Source organism: Limanda limanda, chromosome 18 (assembly GCF_963576545.1).
Source record: "Limanda limanda chromosome 18, fLimLim1.1, whole genome shotgun sequence".
Taxonomy (NCBI): Eukaryota; Metazoa; Chordata; class Actinopteri; order Pleuronectiformes; family Pleuronectidae; genus Limanda; species Limanda limanda.
In genome coordinates, this window is record NC_083653.1 from 11,225,006 (window position 1) to 11,245,844 (window position 20,839).

At 43.5% G+C, this 20,839-nt stretch overlaps 1 protein-coding gene across 1 annotated transcript; it reads right to left on the reverse strand.

The window, feature by feature from the left end:
* Positions 1-1,178: 1,178 nt before the first annotated feature.
* On the reverse strand, positions 1,179-14,274 carry LOC133024293 (bcl-2-modifying factor-like). Its single transcript, XM_061091346.1, has 4 exons — positions 14,128-14,274; positions 10,978-11,223; positions 9,361-9,593; positions 1,179-5,649 (listed from the first exon to the last, which is right to left on the reverse strand). The coding sequence occupies exons 2-4, from the start codon at positions 11,198-11,200 to the stop codon at positions 5,533-5,535; spliced, it is 573 nt and encodes a 190-aa protein (XP_060947329.1). The 5' UTR covers positions 11,201-11,223; positions 14,128-14,274; the 3' UTR covers positions 1,179-5,532.
* Positions 14,275-20,839: the final 6,565 nt, after the last annotated feature.

Genomic DNA, 20,839 nt, shown 5'->3' on the forward strand with positions numbered 1-20,839 from the left:
TTTGGACTTTTGGTGACAAGTATTCAAATTGAGGTCATTGTTTACTTTGGTTTCTTTTTTTAGATATTTATTTATTTTAACCGTCAAAAATACATGATAAAAAATGACAAGAAAACAAAAACTGAATGGTGCAAGGGGAGGCAGGAAGACCTGTGAGCATATTTAAGGCCTGCATATAATTAATGTTAAAATGTTCCTAAATTAAAAAAAAAAAAAAGTTAACATGCAGAAAATGATATGACTGCGTATATTAGGATCAACAAAATAATATTAATATGATATCTATAGTAAAAAGGGAGCTGTAGTGGAAAGCACGATGATATACTGGTTAGCAAGTGGTTAGCAACAATATTTGCGGTTCGAATCCCAGCTTGGCTGAGGCCTCTGACTGTATGTGAATGTGAAAATGAATGTGCTCTATATGAATGTATGGAAATGTATTTGTCTGTGTGTGTTAGTCACTGGTGAGCTGTCCATCCCAATGTCAGCTGGGATTGCCTCCAGCCCTCGACCCTCAAAAGAATTAGTGTTGTAGATGATGGATATAAAACTATAACAATAATTATATTTTCATAATAGAAGCAAAATATATGGGAACTTGATGTGGATTGACATGCACGCGTGTGAGCGTGTGTTGTATAAAAGGGGGAGATTCTAAAATACGTTTGTGAGCAACTTTTTGACTCTTTCACAGCCAGCTGATCTGTCATTTTGTATCGACTGAGCCACATCAACTATTATGCATGAGATCAGATCATCTGGATCAGAATCAATCTTAGACATCTGACTAATACTATTCTTGTGTGAAGTCACAAAGCACTAAATTGCTCATTTGGATTGACCTAAAGTCAATTAACTGCATTATTAACATTGCACAAGGGAATGTCAATCTTCTGTTCTCACTGCTCACGTGAAAGGAACTCATGTGGCTTTAGGTCAATGAAATATTGGCACAATATTAAACGGAACGGCTCGAGTATCCATCAGCTTTGCCCATTGTTCTTACCAAAGGCCTGTTGGGAAGAATTGTGTTGTTCACAAATGAAAAATCACTGTTCACTCATTAATTTACTAAAAAAGTTAGTTAGTCAGAGACCAGTTTATATCAGTAATTGGAGCCATTTTTACAGTACTCTCTGCTTGTTTGTGATTAATTAAAGAAAAATATGCACAGGCCATTTCAATTGTCCATAAAGTTTTAATGAAAAAAACAGCAATGTACCCATTGAACAACAAAAGAACTTAAGAGAAGTTGTAAGATTTGGAGAGCCAAGCTCTTATGTACAGCATATTGCACTAGAAAAAAGAACAAACATCCCCGGTCCGCCTCCGATCCCTCCATCCCTCCACGTCCTGCGCTGTTTGGAAAACGCTGCAGCTGACACAGAGCAGTCCCAAAGATGACACAGCCAATGCTTTCACGAAAAGAAAAAGAACTGCTACATCTGGACTGGGTCTCACTTCATAGAACACATGAATGTGAAATCCTTGAGACCACTCTGAATTTAAAGAAAGCAACGTGAAGACAGCACAGGAGTCTGAAAGAAGTTCCACTGTTCAGTCCATGTATTAAAAAGAGATATTGTGGTTTTTCACTCCATTAAATTACATTCAAACCCTTAGGATACAGAATATTTTTTTTCAGGAATGTCGGACATGCATTTTGACTCCATTTACATTTATCGAAAAAAGCCCTTGAACTGAGTGACAGCAGAATTGGCAATATCCGAAATCTAGAAAAATGCCACAACACTGAATAAAAAGCAATCATAGAAAAGCAAAAAAAGTCATGTTGTAGTTCTTTCTCCGTGTTGTTACAAAAAAGTATGGAAAAAGTTTTGATAAAATTTTATAAACATGGCAACAATAGCTGTCAAATTCATGTCAAATGTATAAAAACACCAAATCACAGCACTTGACAGTTAAGATGCACTCGTTCTTGGATATTTGAAAAAAAAAAAACGATTGAAGAAATTTGATAGTAAAGACACTGAAGGTTGAACGTATAGCTAAATGTTTCTCGTGAGCCGAGTTGCAGCAGTGACACCGACCCAGTGGCTGCTCAACCCAGCTCAAGTACAAAATAAAATAAAAACGGTGGCTCATTCCTCCTTCAAATGTAAACCCGCAGCCCTACTAGATTGTAGATAATAAAGCACGAAAAACCCAGACTACCTCGGCCGATCCAGCATCTGAGTTTTTCGAGAGGGGGGGGGAAGTTCAGCACAGGAGTAGAAAGAGAGAGGAGCAAAATACAGTTTACAGGTAAAAATAGTTGTTGTTTTTTACAGTGCACATTTATTGCAAACAGTCGTCTCTTGATATCGAGAAGGTTCTGCATCGTGAAACCTGCCGTTCGTGCTGAGAGATGTCAAAGGTCGAGCCGGTGCCTCGTGAGCTGATGTGAGGAATCACACAGATTTGATGTTGTTTATTTTATTTCGTATCAAGGCACAACGAACACAGGCCGTACTGTTCGTGCCGACTCTACCGTACGTTGATCTCACAGAGCCCGAGTGAAACAAGAGCCGTGACCAGTGACTTTTGGGTAATTGTCTGCCGAGTGTTGATGATGCTGATGAGGATGATGAAGATGTGGCGGGTCTGTTTTTCACAAGGCACATTTTGTACATTTGATTGTCTGTTTATCACGTGATTTGTAAGAGAGACTCACACGAGGCACGTGGCTTTAGTCCGACCTCCCCTACACACAGGCATCGAATACACAACTGAATGCACATGAACAAGGAGAAGAAATAGGACTGTACACACTGAGAGTCATCTATACAGTAGCACTGAGCAAATATACACAAAATAAATTAGAATAAATTATCTCCAAAAGAAATCTAACAAAGTGTTCTCAGTATAAGGACAGGGAGTAGTTAACGGGTATAAAGCTTTGGACTGACGACAAGAGTGCAACACAATATCTGAACTGGCTCAGCGATCAGTGTTTGCAGGAAACAAACTTTTGGTTCAGCTACTGACAGTTAAAGACCAGTGTGTAGGATTTAGTGGCCTCCAACCGACACCTCCCTTTCTGAACGTGTAGGAGGATCTACAGCAGTTTTATAACCATTTTTCCCCCCCTTCCCACACCCTCACCGTCTTGCCAAGTTAGCACGTTCGGCCGAATATCTTATGAAATAAAGAAGATGCGGAAGACCCTTTGAGATTGATTTGTTCGGTCTGGTCTAATGTAGTAACACGAAAGATGAGCCGCTCCCATTGTAGTTAACGGCTCATGCTAAGCTAAAGAAAAAACAAATATTCTTGGTTTAAGGTGATTCGAATGATCAAAACCACAGTTATAATCAAATTCTGCTGACAGACCCTTTGTAAATCCTTCACACTGGACCTGATGATCTGTTTCACTTCCATGATGATGTTGAGGGAAGCTGCTTTGGAAAGTTTTTTTTAAAAGTCTAATGAAATGTTTTTGCTTGTTCGGCGCGACGGCGGTCTCCCCCAAAGGCGGAATATCAGCCAACACATTTCATATTTAACACGGATGTTAACTACTCCCTGAAGAAAACATAAAGCAGAAAAAAAACCATCAGTGTCTTCAAAAGTTCATATCATGAATCTACAACAGACTGAAAGAATACATCCAATGAGAATTTTTAACATCTTATTCAAAGTCTCAAAAGACTACAATGGCTGTGTCGCTGCAAATTGCTAACGTAGCAGCTATCACGTGGAGATCACTTAACTGTCTCCCACGTGTGTGTGTGTATGTGTGTTTGTAAAATGCTTTTCGGAAATATACAGAAGCTATTTTTTACTGTGACGCTAAATGTACCACTGGCAGTTTGGTGAAAGAAAGCACTTGAATAGGAGATTAAAACGTGAGAGTTCTCATACATGTATCAGCATGACAGGGTTTGAATCAGTGCCCGTGACATTTACACCTGGAATTAAATCAAATAAAAATGCATCTCTGTAGCTTCAAACCAAAAGGTGTGTCGCAAAGGTATTCGTAAAGAGAGACGTATTCCACTGACGACGCATTTCCCTCCTTGGACGTCAGTTTGATTGCAAATGCAGCCGATCCCTAAGTTTTGTATTCCTCCTTCCCACTGGCTTGAATATTGCTCAGCCCTAAAAACACTCCTACAGGTCGTCTCTCCCACAGAGGGCGAAATTAGGATTGTCCACTCAGCCAGAGAAAGAAAATCCTGAAAAGCTTTAGAAAGGGATGAAATTGATCCAAAGCTTTTCAGCTTTACATCTGATTGTTTCCCGTTCCCTGATTGAAATCCCATGAGGGAGATTTGATTAAGTTTTGTGCTTATTTGGTTTCACTATTACTGCACATTTTGGAAAAAGAGTAAGCACACACTCTGAACTGCACACGATTGCAAGTCGAGACGAGGGAATCAACACTTTGAATCCCGTTCTCGGCTGAAACCTATAGTACACCCAAATTCAAGTAAGCTTCCATTAATGATTTAACCCATCAAGACCTGATGCGACATATGCGTGTATGGACCTTTAAGACTAAATTAATTATGGGAAAATGTAGTGTGTTTGTTTCTTAGGGCTCTCAGCCAACAATACGTTTTTAAAGTTTTTCAGGGAAAATTTCAGGGAAACGTCAAATGATATACAATGAAAGTCACTGTCAAATGCTTTTTATTTCATGTTTCTGCTTCAGAGGCTGGAAAGAAAAGTTTTTGTAAAATCCGTCAGCTCTTCAGTCAAAGTTTTAGAGCATGTTCTTATTCGCCTTCCTTGGGTCTTAATGGGTTAAATCCACAAAATCCAAATCTACGCAGTGGGTCGTGACGCCACTTCTACTAACACGAGTGGTTGGAGGCGGATGGAGGACACCGGGTTGATAAAACGTCCCTACGTCTATAGTGGAAGCTGATAAAACACCAACAGTGCAACAAAAGTGTGTAAATCTGCAACAATTTCATCACAACCATGTTTTCAAATTAGCCAGTGCGGAACAGTTAAGGATAAGCAGAGGGCTTATTGTTTTTCTGAGAATAAATTAGAAATGTGCCCCGAGTCCTCAAGGTTTTAAGTCAGTAACTTCAGCACAGAAATGTCCACGTCCACAGTGTATCGCCAAAAATAAAAACAAGTGGCCTGATCTTAAGATCGATCTCGTTCAGGTGATGTCCTGGATGCAAACGCGTAATGTACTGTGGCAGGAGAGAATAAGGCATTCCCTGGACTGATGAAGGTTCTTCAAGACTTGAATTACCAAATAAAAAGAGCAGTTTACTGTACAAAATAGGTAATCTTACAAATATTTCGAAAATATCTCTTCAAACACAATGGCTTCTTCTTGGAGAGGCGGGAAAAAACAAGAAAACAACCCCCAAAAAAAGGAAAAAAGGAAAAGAAATTCATATTCAGTCTCCGTCCAGCAGTGACCGCGTTTTCTTCATGTCGTCTTCATATTCAATTAGAAAACAAAATCCAAACCCGTGTTCCATCTTACAGTGCCATCTCTAAAAGTCTGGTCCCTTGTTTTTTGGAAAGCAAGGGCCGAGGGGAGGGGCCGAGCAGGAAGTCCCCTCATCTCTGCTCCCCTCTCAGCCGCGGCACCAGAGGCTCCCTGGGAAACAGGAAGCCGAACAGGGCCACGGTGAATCGCATCCAGACGGGCAGGTTCTGTCTCTGGTGCCTCATGAACTACAGACAGAAAAAGGAAAAGCATTATTAGAGACGTTATAAGCATCATGGAGGGTTGTATGTTTAAAATGTAATACTTCTAATCGTTAGGCTGAAAATCTCCGCCTGGTTACAGGTGACTGTAGAGGCCTTGTGACCTGTGGTAAACCCTGTGAGATAAAACCATATGACCAAGAAGACTGGATGTTTCCACAACAGAAGCTTGTGTCTAGAAAACATTTCTGTCACACGCACATCCTGCACTGATACTAGTGCAGCTCAGTATCTGGTGCAGTGGCTCAGATCCCCAGACACACGTTATATCACCTCCGCCCAGGATCTGGTGTTTTCACCCATTTGCTTCTTTGTTGGCAAGATTACGCAAAAACAACCGGACTGGTTACCACCACACTTGATGAGGTACGGGTCGGGGAAGCACTCACTGAATAATAAAGGTCACACATTCATTCACACGAATGTGAAGCATATATCGTGGGTCAAAGTTCACCAACGTTGAACATATTTGGCGCAGATCCAAATAAAAATCTGGACCTAGTGAAATTAAATGTCGGGGCTTGTTTGTTTGTTAGTTTGCCGGATTATGCAAAAATGTCACAGTCAACACGAAACTTGATGGAAGGATGCGGTCAGGGAAGAGCCCATCAGCTTTAGGTGGTCAATAAATGTCAGGTATTTTTAGAGGACAGGTGTCTAAGAGTTTGTACAATTTGGTGATGTCTAATTGAATTAGTATGTACTTTTTAATCTAGTTAATAAATGTTTCATGAACTCAAAGACTTGAGATGACATGACCTGAATAACAAGCTGCCACTCATCTTAATGACATCACTCTATCCTCTTCTCTCAGGTTCGAGATGGCCCCTCTTATTAAATCTCCCACTTCTAAACAAGACGCTCGCAGCGAAATGCTTTCAGAGCGCACGCCGTCTATTTCATCACGGCTCAATCCTGATGGCAGAGTCAGCCCAATCATTAGCAAGACACGGCGAAGGAAACCAAACCGCCCCCCCCCCCCACGGAGCTGCCTCCTCCCAGCTCTGTCATGCCTCTGTCTCTGTGTGTAACCCTTGTGGTCGTCAGACAGATGAAGGGGTTCCTCGCTGCATCCTGCAACCTCCCCTCTTCCCCTCCTCCTCCTCCTCATCTCTGATCCTGCACCGATCCCGCTGGCTTTCTCTGAACAGTCGGGGGATGTTGCAGCCTGTTGCATAAGCGCTCATGTTACGATCTCTCTCCCTCTCTCTCTCTCTCTCTCTCTCTCTCCTCCCCTCTGCTCTCGCTCCATCAAGGTCTCTGGCAGGCCCGGCAATCACAGTCTGCCACAGGCTATTCGATGCAGAACAAGCAGACTTAACTGAATTGAGCCAGCACCGCTAAATGTAACCCTAATTGTCCTTAATTGCTTTAATTCTACACTGCTGAGCTTATTTAAACAGCACGCTGGTTTGTTCCACATGGGGCTCATCTCTCTCAGCTCTAATCTGCGTAGGTAGAGGAGAATGGTGCGTTTTCATTTTCATTTTTTTCCGCTTAATTCATCCAATACCGTTCAAAAAAACTCTCTCTGTGCATTCTGGTTCTTAAAGTTGTCAAGCTTAAGATGTCCAAAGTGATGCTTAAGACTTCAAACCACCGATATAATGTGCTTGACATAAACAGAAACCCACACCGGAGCTCCGCACCGGCAACGTCTACTTGTAAAAAACGAGTGAAACTGTCAAACAATAGCTGCAAACACCGAGACGGGTGATTGGATATCATGCAGAATGGCTCTTGATTATATTCTCCCTTTGAAATATCCCTGCAACAGCACTTATCAACAAAAAAAACCTGCAGCTTAAAACCCAACTCGACAGCAGACGCCAGACAAAAGAGACAGTTTTCTCTCTTATCTCCGCCACAGAGTTAAACACACACGCAAACCACAACACACACACACACACACACTGAGGCAGCCAACGGGACAACTGAGGTATTGTGGGTAGCCGTCATGTTACTGGCTGCGTCTATAAGTGTGTGAGTCAGACTCTATTTTTAGAGGAGCGAATAAACAGCCGACACAGTCTACCCAGACACAGACGTGCGTGCGGCTCTCGCTCCTCTTCGTGACAGCGGCGTCGATATCACCTGCAAAGTCAACACCTCTCATCCACTATCACTTTTTTAATTCTTTCTCACACTTTTTTTTTTGGTCTCCTTTCTCTCTTATTCAAATTTTTGTCTAGCCTTTTCTAACCGCAGTTTTTTAGAAACATATCGACCACACCTCGTCGTCAACATAGACCCCGTGGCAAAACAGTTGCGGCAGCAGATAAGAAACTCGAAACCTGCCCCCTGGGTACATGTGTGTACTTATTAACCACGTCTGCAGTCATGTGACCAGTGGATCTGCTGAGTCAGACCATTAGCTGCTCTTTAAACACCGATGCAGGTGACACGTCATCAATCACACCGGGTCTGCAAACACGTTGTGGTCTTTCGAGGTACAGCTGAGGCATGTGTGGGAGCCTGACGCTTCCACACATGATTAAGCTCACGCCGGGAACCAGACAGGGTTTGTGTGCTCAACTATTCCCCCCCCCCGGGAGCTTCGCAAACACTGAGCCCAGTTCCCTCAGAGTAAACACGAGTCTGAAAACGTGTGGTGTAAAGAATTCATCTGAAGGGGCGAAATTGTCTGTCTATTTCTTTTTTTAAAAGGTAAAAGAAAAGACTTTCAAAAACAAAGTGGAAATGGAAGAATAAAGGATACTGGTCGGAATTAGAAGTCGTTTCATCTCCTCCTTCTAAAAAGGCCTTTAAACAGATGAGGGCATGGAGTTCACTCGTGGGTTTTTCTTTCAGTCTGCAGACCAGGAAATATACACTAGTATTCCTATTGTTTGTAATGACAGTATCGTGTATAACACTCTGCCTGGACTGTTTCAGTGTTTATAGAAGACAAAGACGACCTTGACTACAACACCAAACAGCTGATTAATAATAAATACTGAGATTGAGAGATACATCTTGCCGTGCCCCAGTTGAAGATCACATTGGTTGTCCAGAAAGTAGTTTCTTCGTTTTCAGTATGAAGTAACTAAACCCTGCCTTATTAGTGGTATTCTCCCTTTCACTGTGGCCAGGAAAGTGTTTAAATCACTGCACAAAATGTTCTGTTGCTTTGTTTTGAGCCACAAACTGGCACCAGGTGGCTGTTATTCCCATCAAATTAAAACTGACACGTATTAAAAAGTTTGACAGAATTTAGTTAAAGGCCAGGCTGTGCCCCTTCGATCATAAGTTACCTATTCAGCATTCATGCGCCATTGAGATTTGAGTGAATGGGTTTGGTAATCTTCATTTCAGTTTGTGACACTATCCTACTGGATAACTAGGTAGATTTCTGTGTTGGACTTTGACCAATTGTCTAAGTCGTACTCATTACATCTTCTCAGCCATGACTTCATCCACAGCTTTCCTCAGGTGCTTTTTTGTGCAACCAGCTGACAGACATGAAGGTCCACCTCCACATTTGACCTTTCTGTGAGATCCCAAATCCCAGGAGTCTAGAATGAATCAGCTGTCGTGTGCTTTCTTAAAATTAAAGTATAAAAAATGTGTTAAATCTATCATAATGTCTGTTCATGTGTTAAGGATCTGATAAATCCTCTTGCGTGCACCGAGTCTGAGGTCACGTGAGGAAACCCGTCACTGGGATCTGAGGCTTACCAGTTCAACGTGATCCTGCTGGAACTGGTCTCCGATCTCCCGAAGTTTGCGTCCGATCTGCGCCTCGACGCTCACCCCTGCCTGCTCCTCCGCCCTCTCTGCCATCCTCTCATCCTCCTCCCCTCTGCCCTCCTCCTGCATCTCCTCCTCCTCCTCCTCTTCATGCTGTCTCTCTCCCCGGTCCTCCATTGGCTCAAAGTGAGCGGGGAAATGTGAACGTAATCCAGCGCTGCCTGAAAGGAACAAAAAAATAAAATCGAGCTTCTTAAAAACTTTGTTGGATCTCGAAAAATACTCAGAAGTTGTTGTTGTTATATCGGTGGAACGCAGTGGTTCTAATATGTTTTTCTATTTGATCATAGACGAGACAGTGAAAAACCTTCGGGGAAAAACTATTTCTACTAATATTATTACTGAAACTCAGCCGTGTCAGGTTTTATCTTCTCGTGGCTGGAGATAAAACAAGATCAGACACTCAAAGTACAACTGAAGAATCCACAGACAACACAGAGAGAGAGAGTGTGCGAGTGAGTGTTGGAAGGTGGAAGAACTCAAACACCTTATTAACTCAACAACAGCCTCAGTGAACTTCCGCCTTTCTGTGGGATGTGTCACCGAGTTTACTCGTTGCCTCGAGCATGCTCTTCTGCAGTCTTGCCACTCGGAGGGAAAACAATAGTTTTTATGTGTTGATCATGTCTGACGCAGGGCGCCTTGCAACCGTGCTGTTAATGTGTCGAGGAAGAAAAATGGCGCGGTGCCAAGTGCATGACCTCCATTACTGGTTGGATTACAATGACTGACAAGGTAATGACAGCAGTGTTTATGTATTGACGACTTTAAACCCAGAACAACATGTACGTTGTTGCACAACAGCGGCCTTCTGCTGCATCACTGGTTCAAATCCAATTAGGCCGCTGTCGCACTGATTTGAAGAGGGGGGAAAACGATATTGGATTAAATCCGATGGACATATTAATGTGGCTACGTATGTATGAAAGTATTGTCAGACTCTTTCAAGAATTGCAAATTTAATATGCAAAAAAACTTGAAATGGCAGGAATGTGATTATAATTAATCGATTTTAAGTTTAAATGAAATATATATATAATCAAGAGCAAGTCTTAATACAAACTCTAGGAAAAAGACAGTACATAACTCCTGTTTTAGTTGCCCTGGCACTGGCCCCCTCTGTCTCTTCAAATAGTTTTAAAGATGATACAGCATTTTATTACACCGAAGACCTTTTAAATTCTCATAACTCAAACGAGACAGTGTTTTCAAATGGACTGTTTTTTCTAAGTTTTAAGCATTCACATTATCCTAAATGGGAATCTCCCAGTAACAAGGAAAAACTAATTTTTACTCTGTTTTGCAGAAATAATTTTAAATGGAATCGCCCAAGAAGGAAAACTTCTGATTATCAAGTTAGAGACAGAGCTTCATTCATTTTGTTCTGCTTGGGGACGATTCCCAGAGAGAAAAATTCCACACAGAAGGAATGAGTAATAGTGTGAGGTTACTCTGCGTATACATCATCCACTGCTGTAGACTCCGTTTCTAAATCCATAATCCCAGATCACTTCAGCGTGGTCAAAGTCTCTCATCCCTCCTTACCGTGAAAGGGTATGCGCGGCTGCCAGTGCAAGCTGCAGGGCAGCGTGTTGATGCCGATGCTGTTGTTGTTGTGACCCCGCGACGTGGGCACGGCGGCGGTGACGGCAGCCAGGGCCTGTCCGGCTGAAATCGGCGTGGTTCGGTCTTCGTATTTGACGTCCCTGAAGGACGATCCCCAGAGCTGCGAGATGGGCTGTGACATGTCTTCCTCCTCATCATCCATCCGACGCCTCAGCGGTAAACTCCCTGGAGAGGAGAAAAAGGGGGGGGACACGAGACGTTAACTTTTGATTTGTGTACATGTTTGTGTTGTTTGTCAGTGTAAACACGGCATCTGACCCACATGGGATGTATGTGTGTATGATCTTTTTCTGGCAGGGAATTTGGGTGTGATTTGATTCAAGAGCAATCAAAAAAAAAAAAAGCCAAATATCATCTCGTTGACGGTGGAAACTTTGCCCTCTGGCAGATGGAAACTTATCTCACCCAGTCGACGTTAAATGGAAATAAATCATTAGTCATCATAATACCCACTAAGAGGCTTATGTTGTGTGAGGTAATACTGAAAACAAACAAGACGAGAGGAATCGTCTCAGAAGCACAGATGGATCTGGCAATGGAAATCCATACGTCCAAAAAAACATACACGAAGGCAGATGTAGCTGCAGCCATCATCTCCCCTTTTTTATACAGTGATGAGTCACAACAGGAGCCAAACATATGGAGACACCCTGTGTGTGTGTGGTGGGGCAATGCTACACCAGAATTGCCACCCTCTGATTTTGGCACGTTCTTATAGAAAACGTGCCAAAATGTAACCGAGTGCTAAAGGATCAACCGCAGAGGCTTTTTTTTTCTTTTCTCAATCTAAATTACCTTAATCTGGAGGAGTTTGCTACGGGGCAGAGTCGGGATTATGTCTCTCCTGCACAATTCTGCTGCTCAACATTTAAAACCTGTGCTCAACTTTTCCCTTTCGCTCTCACCTACACAATGACTGGAGAGTGTCTCCTCTGACAACACATAAACAAACACACACACGCACACACACACACTGAGCACCAGGTGGTCTGTGAGTGAAACCAAAGTTCTGGCTGTGCCGCACGCAGCAGCCGCTTCACGAGGGAGATAACGAGTTTCGCTCCGTCCTCAACTGCTCCTGCCGAAAGCAAACACTCGCACTCTCTTCCTAGTTGGCAGCGCGCCACAATCTGAACTACTGTTACATCTACTTTTCTTTTTTTTCTCCGTGGCTTTGTCGAGGGTGTCTATCTTCTCCTTTTATTGTGCAAGAGGAGGCAAATGGGCCGTGTGGACTGGCAAATGCACAAAGTTGAAACTGGATACACTGGTATTGTGTTTACAGAGAGAGGCGGCCAGACGCATGTCTTTTCGTGAGAGTGTCTCTTTGCATTATGTCATACAAAGTACACCTTGATCCACTGTGGGAAAGATACTGTTTGATTAGCCAGGCCGCCTTACTATTAATTGGTACACACAACAAAAAAAAAACCCACAGTATTGACCCACCCATCCTCTGGGCTTCATTGTTACCAGGGCATTTTGGGGAATTAAATTGATCCAATTTGCCAGTGTGAACTAAGTAATTGGGCTCTACTGAAATTTAGCACAGCAGCTTCGCCTCCAGGCAAGTTAAGCAGTAGATTAATTAAAGCAAACTAAGCTGTAGGGGCATCTCTGCAAGTGTGCAACTGTGCAGCAAGTTCCACCAAGATCAAGTGTGCACTTTGTGTTGCGTGTCAACGACAATGTGAGTCCTGTCTTAAATTTCCACAGGCGCTGGACAGAGGACTGGCAAGATTACCATCGCGGCAGACTCATAGAAAAACATAGACAGGCACACACTGACACACACACACTGACACACACACACTGACACACAAACACACACACTCTGCCTGGGGCTACAGCGAGGCCTGGCAGCCTCCTCGGTGCTGGACCGAGGCTCAGAGCTGCAGCACTAAGTGGCTCCCTCTGCTGCTCCATCTGTGCACCAGGCTCTGCTCCATCCACTGCTCAGGCTGCTGGGTGGGGGTGGGTTGCAAACAAGGTGAGCTCTGCTGCTATTTCGCCCCATTGTCTCCATGTTAACAGGCAATGCAGATCCCTATGGAACCCAAACAGGACACAGCTAATCACAGACCTCGATGTTTTCAATTGGTATGCCGGGGTATGCATTTTTGAAATAATGATGCAAAACTGTTAAAAAAAATAAATAAAAACAAACTGATATTATTTCATAGCAAGTTGTTTCTAATTATCAGTATGTGGGTTCCGGATGTCCACCGGGGACTCGGTGCAGCTTTAACCGCATCAGGAACACAATGCCCGGGGTAAACATGCCAAGTTCCACCGCTTGGGACTGGAGACATAAAAATGAAATAAAAAAACATCCCTTACTGCTGCTAATGAGGAAACCAGTGCACACGATATGCTCAATTAAAACTATTTCAACTTTTTTTTCTCACATTGTTTAAAATAAGTGGCTGCGACCACACTGACTTATTTGTTTACTTGGGACGGCCACAACAAACAAACAAACAAACAAACAAACAAACAAACAAACAAACAAACAAGAAGCATTTCAGAAGGAAGTCTCTGTTTATGTTACGTTCCGGTGTTTGTGGCTGTTCTCCTCCACTGACACTTTCTCCTCAGACTCAACTCTTCCCCAAAACAAACACCTCGGAGATAACAGCACGTTCCACTCGCTGGGAGCCGATATTAAGCGTGAAATAAACAAGAGGGGGGGCCATTTGAACTTTGGTTTGTTTACTGTATATTGACAATGAAAACAACATTGACCCGACGGTGGGGATTTTGGAGACCCGGGGGAAACATCATCAGCCGGAACGTGAAGAATCCACGCGCAAATAATCACTCTGTGGTTTGGAGATGAGAAGAAAAACCTCTATGAAGAATAACCAGAAACCAACTGGGACGTGACTATATTAAAGTCATGCTTCCCAACGTGATCCACCTCCGGCTCCTGTCAGGACATGCCCGATCCCAGCTTCCCCCGGTTCCTGGAGCCCAACTCCCGCAAAAAAAACCCCATCAGAGGACATTTGAAACGTGAGGACAGACACCAGAGGACCGGGACAGACACCAGAGGACCGGGACACTCACCGCCAGCACAAGTGCTTTCCGTAGCGATCGGTGGAATCTTGACAACCTCCCGGTAGCGAGTCTCCTATCCGGACCGTGCGGGAGCTGCTCCTATCCCCTCTGCGCATCACAGCCACTCGTGGATGTTTGCTGAGTAGAGTCAGGGTTTGTTTTTTTCTTCTTCTCCTCCTCCTCTCCTCCCCCTCTTGGTCGAAGGGACCCGCCCCTCCGTCACACCGTGAAAGGGACCGAGTCAGCGACACAGTTGTTATGCAAATACCGCTCAGTGGAAGGATATAAAATCAGGTTACAGCCATAAAAAAAAAAAAAACATCTTAAATGTGTATTATGCAGTGTTGACATTATTTACCTAAATCAAAGGGGTTAGGGTTAGTAATATTTTAGAATATATTAAATATATATATTATTATTAGCAACCTCCACTTGAATTCCTAGAAATGATCCCTGGCCCCTGGGACTCTCACACTGTTTACTTTGTCTAAGTAACCTTAATCCTTATGATGTTGCTGATTTTACGTTTATTTATATATATCTAATGAAGGTTTTTTATCAACATACATTCAATAGTTTAAGCTGTTTGTGTTAAATATGCAAAATGTTCATAAGCATCCATAACTACACCTGTCAAGTAAAAAAAAAAAAAAAGCTCAATATGTTATAATGTGAATTGTAATCAAGAAGTGACATCAGATTTAAATTGTCAAGTAAAGTGCAAATATCTCGAATTTGTTTTTAATATAAACGTAGTAAATGTATTCATCCAACTGCAAATTGGTCATTTTTAGCCAATAAAAGCATCGTTTGTCATTTATGCCTGATTTACTGGAGCATTTTAACCGAATGCCACTGGTCTCTGCATCAGATGTCGAGCTGTTGCTGTATTGTTGTTGAGGAAAATAAAAATACAGGGTCTGGCCCTTTAAGGGAACAGTCCTCCTCGCAACCATAAGCTGGTGACACGGGCCTGGCCAATCAGGTGGTTTGTTTTTGTCCCGCCTTCTGCTCCGTGTATCTTGACACGTGGAGGGGGAAGAAAAAAAAACACAACCCCAGATCAGACATGTGACTGCTTTCAGCGCCCAGCTCAGCTGATTGGGAGCCGCTGGCTGATGGAGTGATTGCACCCACCACCCAAGTGCTGGGGGTCGTGGTGGGGATGAGGGGTGTGCTGCCACGGCAACGGCTAGATTCACAGATTTAATAATAATCACACATGGTAGAAAAAGAATATAAAATAACGTAACGTAAAAAATTGTAGAACTCAAATGCCCTTAAATGCATTCTGGATCGACGATGCATCGATGTAAACATTGAGCCAGTGTCAGTTCAGTTCAGTTCACCCCCCCGAGGGCGACCCATTGTTAAACATGGCATCCTCCTCTGATGAATCTGCTGTGACAGTGGAATAAACAGCAGCCTCGGCTGGTGACCCTTGCTGCAGGGCCGGGGGGGCACGCCCTCTGCATGGCATCACTCTACAGAGGAAGGGGGAGGGGGGGGGGGGGGGAGTTCAGTGAAATGAAGCCGGATCTGTCAGGGTTATTGAGTGCAAAACAGCCAGGCAAAAAAAGTGAGACTATTTAATCTGTCGCGTGAGTCAGATCTTTTCCCAGGAGACGATTTTTGGGGATGAAAGCAGCAGATGTTGTAGCTGTGGTCGATCCCGATCCACGGATGTTGTGTTTTCACGCTGTCCTCCTCTCTGTTTGTTGTACAGCTGCTAATGTGTGAAGTGTGATTTTTCTCAACCCGTGCAAAGTTTATAGGCAACCTGGCAAACAACCAGCCCCCCAACCCCCCCAACCGCCTCTGCCTTGTTTAATCTCCTGCTTGACAGCTCCCAACCCCCCCCCCCCCCCCCAACTTCAGCGCCGCAGCGAGAGGGACCCCACCCAAAATTTGGAGGAGGAGATCACATGGTGGTTGTTTTTGCTCGCTCACTCTTTCCTGCCGCTCTCACTGTATGTTGGATTAATGGGGGTTGTGCTGCAAACCACAGTAAATCTGCTCAATTGTCAGTCAATGCAGATTGAAGCAGTCGGTGGACATGAACAGACGATGATAACTCCATCTTTCAGTTTGTTTGCTCTTAAGACATCCAGGCTTTGTGGGTGAAGCTTGCAGTCGGCAGCCACACAAACAAAATCTTTGCATTTATAACAACGGGGGAAAGATGTCCTGCACTTTCAGATGAGGTGTGGCTTCTAAAGGTAGAGCATGCAGCAGGCAGGAGGACATGATGTACAAATTCCGCTATTAAAATGTTTGTGTTTAGGAAACCAGCGTTGGTCCTTATCATCAAAAGCTCTTAAATCTCTTTGTCTTACAATGTCAAAATCTTTGTTAACGTCTCCTCTTTTTCATCCTGAGCTATTTTGTAATCTTCCAATTTCATGGCTGCTTAAAATTTTTAGCACCATGTCGCCTCACTATATCCTGCTGCATTCTCATATTTGCTCATGGAGACATTTTGCAGATATTTTACCAGGGGGCTGGAAGGAGAAGTTTGGGAAACAGTCTGTATAGCAACTGACTCTGACATTTGCGTTCTGACAAACAGCCCCCTGGAATATTTTAGGAAAATATCTGGAGTTCCGTGCACGTCTGAAAGCAGTATTTATGTTGATCTCCCTTTACATTCAAGTTACGTTACAAAGTAAAAATGGTAAACTAAACCAACGGAATGATTGCCAATACAAATATTGTTACTTCCTCATGTAACTTTTTGACCCACTGGCTCTAGTAGATTACTAAACCTGAGATAGGGTTTGTAGCTCAGAGTTGGGACTTGAAGCGTCAAATACAAATACATTTAGACAAGCAAAAGTTTTATGATGGCATCAAATAATTGTTCTAATATATCTATTGTTGACTAAATATTAGATGGTAATGATTCCAAGGACAGAGCTGTATTATAATTACAAATAAGTAGTGTTTCATTAAAGCAGCTTTTGAAGAAAATAAATGGAAGGCAAAAAACAAAATCCCAATGGAATTTAAAAGTGAAAAACATCAGTTGTTCTGATTTGGTATTCAGGCATTTACAGCTACTTTTCAGAGGTGGAACCTTTCAAAAATTAATTAGTCCGCTGTGTGCTGCTTTTGAAAAACAACCTAATGAAAAAAAAAAAATCGAATCGCCCTTAAGTATTTCATCGCTTTTATTCTCCCCCGAGTTCCCTTTATCAATAACTAATTAGTGTTCACAAACAATAGCTCCAAGAATAGCGCGTTTCAGTCACAGTCAGTTATCTCATTGCCAATAAACTCCGTGGTACAGTGTAGTTTCTCATCAGTTTAGCTGCAGTTTGGTGAAGTCTCGTCTGTTTGAACACGGAGCCGCTCGCCACGTTTGGGTTGCAAATCCGATTTTTCTTCCCCCTGTTTTGGCAGAGAACATAACATGATGCGCTGTCAATGCGAGACGTTCAGAAACACAAACATCGTGCATTGTGCAATCTCATCCACTGTTTTAAGTCATTTGCTGTCTCTTACTTTGAAGTGCACTGCCTCAACCCCTTTGAAGAGGGAAAACAGCCTTTTGTGTTGGCGCTGAACTCAGAACTTGTCATCTAAACTGAAACTCCCGGTACCTCTAATGTGTCAGGTGCACTGGCAGACAATGTGTCCCAGCCCATTTTTATCTGAACAATTTTCCCCAGTGAGGCAGTCACAAATTCTCCACAGTGAGTTATTTCTGACTATGAGCTGCCAGCAGAGGTGATAAGGCTCTGGATGTTGAACATTTTTTCAAAGTTCACTGCATAATGATACAATTTGCTTTGTGGCTTTTTCCCTAATGGTGCCTGACGTCCAGACGCTTTGTCTTCAATCTTCAATCCGTTCCGCACCCAAACAGCTCCATCAGTGTTTACGCTTGTGACGCACGCACCTTCGCATCACAATTTCATGGTTTTCAATCTCACCACCATCTAATTATCTACCTAAATCCCTGTTTGGGGAGACAGTTTCTTGCAAAAAATCGATTGTGAAGTTGCGTGACAGATGCCAAGTTTTCGCAGGCTATTGGCAACCGCTGCCCGCCTCCACCCCCTCCTCCTGCCCATCCTGTCAACACGTCTTGATTTTAACCACAGGTACAGCCGGGGCTCAGCCAATGAATGCGGCTCTTCTAGAGTTCATCCAAAGGTAACACATTTGAAGCCCAGAACCAGCCCGAGGGAAACACATCCCCACGATAATGCGTATTTTGACACCACTTTAATGCCATGAATTAAATGAAACACCGCAGAAACAAAACAGAGTGAGCTTTCGTCGATGTGTTGTATGGTAATGAATTTGATATATTGTGTCTTTCAGTTTGTCTTCAGTTTACAGCTGTGATGACAAGTTGCAGTAAATGAGCAGTTGACGATGAGCAGCGACAGTTCAGGTGGTAAACAAACCATTTGTCAGCTAGTCTGGCAGCTTGTAACCTCTCACTGCAGCTGGATGTCTCACTCGTAAGAATCCACCAGGCTGGGAGTTTGTGGCCGAACCACATAGATACAAACCAGTCAGTGACGGAGGCATGACCGGCAGCTAAGATTGTGACTGTTCGCCAACAACAATGATGACTCCTACAGAGGTTAGCAGTCTATCGATAATGACGAAACACATAAAACGGAGCTGTACCACTGGAAATCTTTTATTGTAGCCAATAGTTCAAGTGAGACGACCACAGAACACAAGGAGGAAATTTCAATTCACCATCCACATGTCGCTATGTATTTAATCGCCTCACAGACCACTGCTGCTTACAAGATGGCCGCTACCACACTAGCGCAGCATCCAAAACAACTGTAGCCATAGATTCTTGTTATCACATTGGTTTTTTTTGTATATGTTAGGGGCAAATTTAAAATCCACTGAGGTTTTACCTGTTATTTCTTTGATTTCATACTATCATATAACATATACAATGCACATGTACAAATAATTTACCCGGGACTCGTGAGTCAAAGCCGACCAGACGTGTTTGGTCATGAAGACAATTCTCTATTCATTGAAGAGGCCTCAACTGCTTCTTCATTCACAACTGAACAGGAAGCCCAGCTGCGTTTGACTCATTACTCTGATTCGGATGACTAAGTGTTTTGAGACAAACTCATACATCAGTTTCTCCAAATGACCTGGGAAACTGTCAAACAACTGCACAAGTTGAGCAGTGAGATTTTTTCTGGCAGTGAAAGTGCTGAGTGATAGCCGACAGCTTTTTAAATTACAGGTCACAAAGGGCTCTCGAGCAAACCACCAGACTGCAGATGTGTTGCACAGAACTAAGTATGTTATTCACATTTTAATTCCTATATTTGTAGTTTTTGGCCATCGATTTGAATGTTATACTCACCAGAGACATTGAGTCAAAGAAAGAACAACAAAACCTGATGGGGGCAGAAAGTCAGGAAGTGGAAGAAAAAAATACAGTCACTGGACATAATCCAATGTTTTGCAGAGTTCTCACCTTGCCTGGTGATAGTGTTACTTGTTGTAACTCTGTGTGTACGCAAGTGGCAATAATGGGATTTTGGGGAGACCTTGTCAGATGTGATGAACTGCTTTGCTCTGTTGACGAAGGGGGCAGAGGGGGGGTGGTGGGTGAGCTTGTTATTTAGAGTCAGGAAGCCCAAGCTCTTTTGAATAAACACACCGGGACACTTAATCTTGTTACCGCGCAATCTCAACACGTTTTGAGCTCCGACAGAGCTCAGGAGTTCAGGTGCCACTGTACGAGATGTAATGTACCTCAGCATGTGCCCGTGCAGTTCTACATCTCTGCTTTTATACAGTTCCTCTTCAGAGATGTCACACAGCTTTCCGAATACTTCATTGGCTGATAAAGTGTTGATAAGTAGGTGCTGTGCAGTGGATTAAAAAAAGAAAGCAGAATCATTGAAGGAAGGAGACATGGATGGAAATAGAGATGGAGTTGCTCTTGTTTCTACGGTAACTGTCGACGGGGAGGTACCAGGGATGAAAGTGGAGAGAAAACAAACCTCCCCGCTCCGATGGCAACAGCACAGCAATTGGTTCTCGTTTCCTGCGAGGACAGGAAGAAAAAAAAAACATAACAAGGTCCCCTAGTAGCCCAGGAGACACAGTTCGATGTTGCATCAGAAAGCAAGAGGCAGGGCAAAATGAACATGCGCTCGCAAACATGCACACTTGCCTTGCACATGCACACACACACACACACCCACTCAATCTCACACACACGCGCACAATCACATGCTCCACTTCACTCCGCTGCCGCCCCTCCCGCTCATGCTCTCCCACTCTCCCGCCAAAACATCTACAGCACGTGAAACCTGCCTAGAAACCGGGGGGAGACTTCCGCCTTGCTCGGATTGGCTGAGCTCCCTAGCAACCGCGTATGCCCAGCCAGCCAGTCAGGCGCGTTGTGAGAGGCACACTGACCCAATGAAACAGATTATTCAGAGGCGCGGGCAGGCACAGTGACCTGGTAACAGTCAGGAGAAGAAGTCAGGGAGACGCTGGAGGGAGAGAGGAGAAGCTTTCTGTGATTGGCTCCCAGGTTTCCTCCGCAGCCTCATTGGTGTTGTGCTTTTCCTCTTTGCAGTCATTCATACATTTCTCTGCCTGCCTCAGCACTCGCTCCTCCGTTTTCCTCCACCCCTCAGCCAGTTCGTTCAACTTCCAGAGTGGCCACCCTGCCCTCGAGGAAATCCACTGCCCAAGGTCAAGGCAAAGA